The 10,327-nt window shown below is 46.1% G+C and overlaps 1 protein-coding gene across 1 annotated transcript in view; it reads left to right on the top strand.

Moving 5' to 3' along the window:
• Positions 1–4,698: 4,698 nt before the first annotated feature.
• adamts3 (ADAM metallopeptidase with thrombospondin type 1 motif, 3) overlaps positions 4,699–10,327 on the top strand; it is a gene marked incomplete at its 3' end in the record, with an annotated part of 142,869 nt that continues 137,240 nt past the window's right edge. Inside the window, exons 1-2 of the mRNA XM_083644987.1 lie at positions 4,699–4,764; positions 5,251–5,272. Of these exons, the coding sequence (XP_083501113.1) occupies positions 4,702–4,764; positions 5,251–5,272 (85 nt within the window). The 5' untranslated portion in view covers positions 4,699–4,701. The remainder of the gene's footprint in view (positions 4,765–5,250; positions 5,273–10,327) is intronic.

Genomic DNA, 10,327 nt, shown 5'->3' with positions numbered 1-10,327 from the left:
AGTAGTTATTTCTTTAACAGAGTCACGAACTGCTACGATGTTTTACAGTTGGTCAGTTTCCAGTTGGACGAGGTTCATGCCACTTTACTGTTACGGAGAACCAGTGTTAGAGTAGCACATATACAGTCATCGATATTTATACATTTCATTGCTACAGAAGGTGGGGCCAGAGCAATGGGCCAGGGGCACCAGTTGCACAAAGCACCTTAGGTTAAGATTTCCCTTAGAGTCAGAGTTAAGGTGTCCATCAAATAGAATCGGCTGCACACAAAACACCCTTAAATCTTGTGCTTATGTTTTCTTTCAAATGTTTAACCTTATGGAGAGGATTTAAGGGTGTTTTGTGCAGCCGATTCTATTTTATTTACACCTTTAATGACGGATGAACAGCAAAAAATCTGAACCGTAACGTCACCGTTACGGTACGCGAGAACAGGTTAACTCTGACTCTATAGGGAAATCTTAACAAGGTGCTTTGTGCAACTGGGCCCAGAGCCGTACTGCTTGTGAAGTTGACAGCGGAGGCGTTCACTGTAGCTAATGTATTCCTCTAAGATTCACAGAGCTATATGTATTCCTCTAAGATTCACAGAGCTCTATGTATTCCTCTAAGATTCACAGAGCTATATGTATTCCTCTAAGATTCACAGAGCTATATGTATTCCTCTAAGATTCACAGATCTATATGTATTCCTCTAAAAGATTCACAGAGCTATATGTATTCCTCTAAGATTCACAGAGCTATATGTATTCCTCTAAGATTCACAGAGCTATATGTATTCCTCTAAAAGATTCACAGTCGGAGCTATACGGCTGTTGACTTTCCATATTTATGATCAGACGTCCCGCTGGTGCCTTTTTAAAGCTGAATAACATCTCTTCCTGATTTGACAGTGTGGCTATGAGACAGATTGAACATGGGCGAGAAAGAGACAGAGAGAGAAAGAGACAGAGAGAAAGAGACAGAGAGAGAAAGAGAGCGAGAGAATCAGTTCATAGTATTGCAAATACATGCTACGCCTCCTAACCTGATAATTATTCTATCAAGCACTCCCTCTGGGGAACTGTTTCACCTGAGCCATTTGTATGCAAACGCTTCATGTCAAATTCATTTTGCAGCCTACATATTTTAAGAAATCTCCAGCCTTTTTAGTCACAAGAGTGTGAAAATCTTCAGCTGCCCATCACTGAATATACTCTCATTTGCATTGGAAACACATAAGAAAGCTGGAAAGTAAAGTTTTAAAACCTTGTCATGAGTCAATTATTATTACATTTGAGCATCTGTTGGCTTTTAGCAGTGGAATACTTATCCAACCGTTTCACATCATCTTCGGCAGACTAAAATCAGTCTGCACTCATCGCATGTGGGGAAGGGATACATTTAATGTTCATTTCATTTTCATTTCACCTTCATTTATTTATCATCTTATTTCTCATCATGTATCATTCTTCAGAGTATTTCTACTACAGATGTGTTTCAGTATACAAAAAAATGCCCAAAATGTATGTTTCTACATTGAAGTTGCTTAGGAACAAACTGCCTCACTGAGTACGATACTGTACATGATCCAAAAATACCTTATCCGGTAGATGCTCCATATCAAAATGTACCATTTGGACGGCACGGTGGCTCAGTGGTTAGCACTGTTGCCTCACAGCAAGAAAGTCCCGGGTTCGAACCCCGGTCCGTCCAAGGTCCTTTCTGTTTGCATGTTCTCCTTGTTCCCCCCCCTAGGGTTAATACTCCTGTCAGTGCCCCTGACCAAGGCAATGGCAAAAGAACTGGAGTTGGTCACTGGGCGCTGTACTGCAGCTGCCCACTGCTCCTAGGAAGGTTCCTAGTAGAGGATGGGTCAAATGCAGAGGATGCATTTCCCCACGGGGATAAATAAAGGATAACTTAATTTAGCATGACAGATTTTGTCTCATAGTTTTCCTCAGCTACTTTATCAAACCTTTTCATTCTAAAGCTTCCTATAACTCCTTCACACTCCTCAAATCTCCTTGCATCCACTTTACCCACTCCATCGACCACACACCCTTTAGTGGAGCTTTCTTACCGAGCTGAAAACACGTCTTTCCCACCACCCATCACCATGATTTCTAGAGCTGTTTCCATCTGGGTCTTCCACCTACATTCCACAACTATCAAGCCAGATCTTTGAACATCAACCATTCTTACGTCCACCTAATTCTTGATCCACCGTGCCACTGTGTGCTTTCCTGACAAAGCTCCACTCCACTCCCTGCCCCTTCCCTCAACCCTGCCCTGAATCTTCACCCCCACCATGTACGTTTCTCTCTCAACTTCACTCTCACTCTGTCTCGGTGAATCTGAAAGTTTCAGTCTCTTTCTCCATTTCCCTCTTTCTCTCCCGCTACTACTTTCAAATCTCTCAACTTCCATTTCCGCTCCATCCGCTCCTCCTCTCTCGTTACTGTAGTCCTCCATCTGTTTCCAATTCGTGTATCTCTTCACCATCTGAACCGGCCTTCCTTGTGTCTTCACCGTCTTCTCATTCCTCTCCTCTGTCTCTTCTCGATTTCTCGGACTAAAGGCTTTTGCACACCAAGTCCGTATTTTCGTCCGAAATTGACGCACGAAAAAAAGAAAGAATACGACCTCATTTGTGTCAATCATCATTGACACACCGAGTCCGACAATTACGTCCGTCATTTAAGTTTTCGGACGAGGTTCGATTTTCTGCGTTTTTCGCATCAGTCAATAGATTTTTGCGAGCTGGGACCCGTCTGTGTTTTCAGATGACGGATTAAAAAACACGCATACGAAAACAATCGGACTGTGTGTGCAAAGACCTTCAGTGATGTCACTCACGGGTGCTTTCTCACTAGGAACGATTGCTTTCGTTCCGTTCCGTTCCGCGTACGATTGCCCCCCCTCCCCTCTCCCCCGCTGGTCAGCTTTCACATGACAACATTTCTTCTGCAACTATGCCTGGAGTGTATCCTCGCCCGTGTGTTGTCTATGTGGTTCGGTACGGTTGGCTTCACATTCGCAAGTGTTCCGTCCCCGGGCATGCCAAAGCGTTCCCCAGACCACCTTTTCAAGTGGACCCTGTCACCGTATGCTGTTCCACGAGCGGACACGGAACCCAACGTTCACACTTATCAAACGAACCATACCTGGGTTCAATTTGGGGACACGTGTGCTCGGAAACGGTCCCGGGTCCAAGTATGAGGCACCCTCTGTCTAATTGACCAATTGTGATGTCATCACCAGTGATGTCATCACTCGAGCAATTGTGAAGTTATCAGTGATGTCATCAGTGATGCCACTTGAGCAGTTATGATGTCAGTCAGGTGATTGTAATGTCATCAGTGATTTCACTGGAGCAATTGTACGGAACCGGGCCACCTTATGCTAAGATATTCCTATATGATTTTCTTGTATTATCCTTCTGAGTGCTCATCACTGCAGAAGAAAATACATTTCCATTGTCCAAAATTTATGAATAATAAATGTTTCTTGGGATGAGTTGTTTTTTGTATGCTGAAACTTACATAAGAATATGCACATAATATTAATTCATTTTAACTGTATTTATTACGTTTCTGGTAAGAGATGTGCTCCCCTTGTTCTGCTCCTCTGTACCATCAGTGTCAGATGGGGAGCAGTGGGCAGCGACATCGTGCAGGGCAGAGCGGGCATTTTTACTCCCCTTACTACTACTACTATCAGGGATTGAAGGGACAGAATGTAGGGAAACAGTGGATGGATAAATCCAGAAGGATGCAACATAAAGGGTGCCAACTGCCATAAAACACCACAGAAGCTACTACTATGTATTGTGTGTGTGTGTGTGTGTGTGTGTGTGTGTGTGTGTCAACTTTATTTATGGAGCACTTTAACACAAAACAAGTTTGTTCCAAACTGCTGCTGCTTGCGCTTGTTAAAAGTGCTGTACTTACACAACAGAGACAGGTGAGGAGAATGCAGACCAAGCAAATGTAAAGTAATTAGACACACACACACACACACACACACACACACACACACACACACACACACACACACACACACACACACACACACACACACACACACACACACACACACACACACACACACACACACACACACAGAGAGAAATGAAACCTTGTACAGTGAAATGGGAAAACTGTTTTGTTGTTGTTTTAATTTAAAATAATTACACTTATTTATTTATTTATTTATTTATTTAATTATTTATTTACATTTGTATTGTGGCACGTCCGCCCGTGCCACCATGTGTTGATGGGAGAGGGGCGTGGTGACGTCACTCGGGGCTGGTCTGCTGGTTTATTAGGCAGAGAGAGGCTGGGTGCAGGCTGGAGAGAGAGCAGCTCTGTCCGGACAGTCCTGCCAGCAGCGGGATGAAGGCTGACCAACTCACCAACTCCAGCCCGAGTAGTCAAGAAGTCAACTGAGCCAAAGTGTCGCAACTACTCCTCCTTCAACCAAAACCAAGACGACTTTTTCTTTTAAAAGAGGACAGGACAGCTTGCTACATCCACTTTGAAGTTGATCACGTTTTTTGAATGAGCGGGGTTTGTTTTAAGCCTATATATTTGCGTAGTTTCTTTTTCGGCTTCTTTGGTTTTACCCGGAGTGAGTGTTTTTTAAATTTTCATTTTTCTTCCTTTTTTAAACATTGGGATAAGTCTTTTTTTCTGTCATCAAACTCATTAAGACTCGTGATGGTTGTCCTATCACTCGCGTTACTCGTAGGATTGCTAGTGAGTCTGACTTCAGCTGACAAGGTAAGTGGCTGTGTTCACTTCACTTTTTTTTTGCCATAGTTCACATGGTTCACTGTGCGACAGAAACGCGAGTCGATTCATAGTCGGTCCGAGTGTGCCTTCAATAGCCTACTCTGTGGTGTGCGCCTGTCTGTCAGCAGGCAGCAGCGAGTCAGTGAGACAGACAGACAGCGAGCAACAGGTCTCTCTCTGCTGCTCAGCACGTCCACGTTGAGAACTTGTGGCCATTTGACTCAGGCGACGACGTGCACACTGACCCCTCTGTGAGAAGATACAGGCGGACAGACAGGGGCACACCACGCATGGCTTTACTGTGTTACATAAGACATGTCAAAGAGAAGCAGTTTCTGTTGGATTTGAACAAGCTGCTGCCCACCACCCTAAGGCAAAAGAAGAAAGTTCAAGCCTAAATCTAAAATATTATTTCCTTCGTTGGCTCATTCTGTTCTTAATGAGGTTTCTTTCGTTCTTTGTTTTTCCCCACAGGCTGGTGAAGTAGATAGAGAGGGTAAGTCCTTTTTCACTTTTTGGGTACAACTTGAATGACTTGGGAGGAACTTGCACTGAGTTTTTCCTGTGTTTTTACCCCACTGAAGTAACACAGGACAACTTGGGTGCACAGCCTGAGATCAAAGTGGGAGGGGAGTTTGTATGTGAGGAGGCTCTGTACCCTCACCCCCCCCCCCCCCCCCCCCATACCCACCTCCTCCACCATCCCAACGTACACACACGAACACGAACACACACACACGAACACGCACACACACACACACACACACACACACACACACACACACACACACACACACACACAGACACACACACACACACACACACTTCATAGTAGGCCTACATGAGTGAGCTGCTTCAAGGGCTTTGTTATACAGGAAAGCCAAACTCCATATCTAAAGCTGCACATCTGTTCTCCATTCTGAGGTCCAGAGACAGCTGAGCTACAGCCGAGTCTCACAGCTGAGCTGCAGCCGAGTCTCACCGCAGCCTTTTACACCGCACACGTTATCTCCTCAACACCTACAGAGCAGAGACACGCATGTTATCTCCTCAACATCTCCAGAGCAGAGACACACACGTTATCTCCTCCACATCTCCAGAGCAGAGACACACACGTTATCTCCTCCACATCTCCAGAGCAGAGACACACACGTTATCTCCTCAACACCTACAGAGCAGAGACACACACGTTATCTCCTCAACACCTACAGAGCAGAGACACACACGTTATCTCCTCAACACCTACAGAGCAGAGACACACATGTTATCTCCTCAACATCTCCAGAGCAGAGACACGTACGTTATCTCCTCAACACCTCCAGAGCAGAGACACACACGTTATCTCCTCCACATCTCCAGAGCAGAGACACACACGTTATCTCCTCAACACCTCCAGAGCAGAGACACACACGTTATCTCCTCCACATCTCCAGAGCAGAGACACACACGTTATCTCCTCCACATCTCCAGAGCAGAGACACACACGTTATCTCCTCCACATCTCCAGAGCAGAGACACACACGTTATCTCCTCAACATCTCCAGAGCAGAGACACACACGTTATCTCCTCAACATCTCCAGAGCAGAGACACACACGTTATCTCCTCAACACCTACAGAGCAGAGACACACACGTTATCTCCTCAACACCTACAGAGCAGAGACACACATGTTATCTCCTCAACATCTCCAGAGCAGAGACACACACGTTATCTCCTCAACATCTCCAGAGCAGAGACACACATGTTATCTCCTCAACACCTCCAGAGCAGAGACACACACGTTATCTCCTCAACATCTCCAGAGCAGAGACACACACGTTATCTCCTCAACACCTCCAGTGCAGAGACACACACGTTATCTCCTCAACACCTACAGAGCAGAGAGACGCACGTTATCTCCTCAACACCTCCAGAGCAGAGACACACATGTTATCTCCTCAACACCTCCAGAGCAGAGACACACACGTTATCTCCTCAACACCTACAGAGCAGAGACACACACGTTATCTCCTCAACACCTCCAGAGCAGAGACACACATGTTATCTCCTCAACACCTCCAGAGCAGAGACACACACGTTATCTCCTCAACACCTACAGAGCAGAGACACACATGTTATCTCCTCAACACCTCCAGAGCAGAGACACACACGTTATCTCCTCAACACCTACAGAGCAGAGACACACATGTTATCTCCTCAACACCTCCAGAGCAGAGACACACATGTTATCTCCTCAACACCTCCAGAGCAGAGACACACACGTTATCTCCTCAACATCTACAGAGCAGAGACACACACGTTATCTCCTCAACACCTACAGAGCAGAGACACACACGTTATCTCCTCAACACCTCCAGAGCAGAGACACACATGTTATCTCCTCAACACCTCCAGAGCAGAGACACACACGTTATCTCCTCAACATCTACAGAGCAGAGACACACACGTTATCTCCTCAACACCTACAGAGCAGAGACACACACGTTATCTCCTCAACATCTACAGAGCAGAGACACGCACGTTATCTCCTCAACATCTCCAGAGCAGAGACACACATGTTATCTCCTCAACACCTACAGAGCAGAGACACACACGTTATCTCCTCAACACCTCCAGAGCAGAGACACACATGTTATCTCCTCAACACCTCCAGAGCAGAGACACACACGTTATCTCCTCAACACCTACAGAGCAGAGACACACACGTTATCTCCTCAACACCTCCAGAGCAGAGACACACACGTTATCTCCTCAACATCTACAGAGCAGAGACACGCACGTTATCTCCTCAACACCTCCAGAGCAGAGACACACATGTTATCTCCTCAACACCTCCAGAGCAGAGACACACACGTTATCTCCTCAACACCTCCAGAGCAGAGACACACACGTTATCTCCTCAACATCTCCAGAGCAGAGACACACACGTTATCTCCTCAACATCTACAGAGCAGAGACACACACGTTATCTCCTCAACACCTACAGAGCAGAGACACACACGTTATCTCCTCAACATCTACAGAGCAGAGACACACACGTTATCTCCTCAACACCTCCAGAGCAGAGACACACACGTTATCTCCTCAACATCTCCAGAGCAGAGACACACACGTTATCTCCTCAACATCTCCAGAGCAGAGACACACGTTATCTCCTCAACATCTCCAGAGCAGAGACACACACGTTATCTCCTCAATACCTACAGAGCAGAGACACACACGTTATCTCCTCAACACCTCCAGAGCAGAGACACACACGTTATCTCCTCAACATCTACAGAGCAGAGACACACACGTTATCTCCTCAACACCTACAGAGCAGAGACACACACGTTATCTCCTCAACATCTACAGAGCAGAGACACACACGTTATCTCCTCAACATCTCCAGAGCAGAGACACACACGTTATCTCCTCAACACCTACAGAGCAGAGACACGCACGTTATCTCCTCAACACCTACAGAGCAGAGACACACGTTATCTCCTCAACACCTACAGAGCAGAGACACACATGTTATCTCCTCAACACCTACAGAGCAGAGACACACACGTTATCTCCTCAACACCTCCAGAGCAGAGACACACACGTTATCTCCTCAACACCTACAGAGCAGAGACACACACGTTATCTCCTCAACACCTACAGAGCAGAGACACACACGTTATCTCCTCAACACCTACAGAGCAGAGACACACGTTATCTCCTCAACACCTACAGAGCAGAGACACACACGTTATCTCCTCAACATCTCCAGAGCAGAGACACACACGTTATCTCCTCAACACCTACAGAGCAGAGACACACACGTTATCTCCTCAACATCTACAGAGCAGAGACACGCACGTTATCTCCTCAACATCTCCAGAGCAGAGACACACATGTTATCTCCTCAACACCTACAGAGCAGAGACACACACGTTATCTCCTCAACACCTCCAGAGCAGAGACACACATGTTATCTCCTCAACACCTCCAGAGCAGAGACACACACGTTATCTCCTCAACACCTACAGAGCAGAGACACACACGTTATCTCCTCAACACCTCCAGAGCAGAGACACACATGTTATCTCCTCAACACCTCCAGAGCAGAGACACACACGTTATCTCCTCAACACCTCCAGAGCAGAGACACACACGTTATCTCCTCAACATCTACAGAGCAGAGACACGCACGTTATCTCCTCAACACCTCCAGAGCAGAGACACACACGTTATCTCCTCAACATCTCCAGAGCAGAGACACACACGTTATCTCCTCAACATCTACAGAGCAGAGACACACACGTTATCTCCTCAACACCTACAGAGCAGAGACACACACGTTATCTCCTCAACATCTCCAGAGCAGAGACACACATGTTATCTCCTCAACACCTCCAGAGCAGAGACACACACGTTATCTCCTCAACATCTACAGAGCAGAGACACACACGTTATCTCCTCAACACCTACAGAGCAGAGACACACACGTTATCTCCTCAACATCTACAGAGCAGAGACACACACGTTATCTCCTCAACATCTCCAGAGCAGAGACACACACGTTATCTCCTCAACACCTACAGAGCAGAGACACGCACGTTATCTCCTCAACACCTACAGAGCAGAGACACACGTTATCTCCTCAACACCTACAGAGCAGAGACACACACGTTATCTCCTCAACACCTCCAGAGCAGAGACACACACGTTATCTCCTCAACACCTCCAGAGCAGAGACACACACGTTATCTCCTCAACATCTACAGAGCAGAGACACACACGTTATCTCCTCAACACCTACAGAGCAGAGACACGCACGTTATCTCCTCAACACCTACAGAGCAGAGACACGCACGTTATCTCCTCAACACCTACAGAGCAGAGACACGCACGTTATCTCCTCAACACCTACACAGCAGAGACACGCACGTTATCTCCTCAACACCTACAGAGCAGAGACACACACGTTATCTCCTCAACACCTCCAGAGCAGAGACACGCACGTTATCTCCTCAACACCTCCAGAGCAGAGACACACGTTATCTCCTCAACACCTCCAGAGCAGAGACACACGTTATCTCCTCAACACCTCCAGAGCAGAGATGGAGACTTGAGTCGCACACAGTGACTTGAGACTTCCTCAAAAGACCGAAGTTGAGACTCGACTCATACTCGAGACTTGTGAACGATCTTTCTTTTTTTGGCGTATTAACATTAAGGAAATATCTGCTAATGTCATCTAATCAATAGATAATAGATAAATGAGTGAATATACAGTACATGCTTTGAATTCCTTAGTGTTCTAAACAGACCAGATGGCATCAAGCAGATGATAGAACGATCATCCATGTCGAGACTTGAGACTTGACTTGGACTGTAGCCCAAAGACTTGAGACTTGACTTGGACTTGTGACCAAATACTTGAGACTTGACTTGGACTCTAGCTCAAAGACTTGAGACTTGACTTGGACTGTAGCCCAAAGACTTGAGACTTGACTTGGACTCTAGATCAAAGACATGAGACTTGACTTGGACTCTAGATCAAAGACTTGAGACTTGACT

Source organism: Poromitra crassiceps (genome assembly GCF_964638095.1).
Source record: "Poromitra crassiceps genome assembly, chromosome: 10".
Lineage (NCBI taxonomy): Eukaryota > Metazoa > Chordata > Actinopteri > Beryciformes > Melamphaidae > Poromitra > Poromitra crassiceps.
This window is presented reverse-complemented; position numbering and strand designations above follow the sequence as displayed.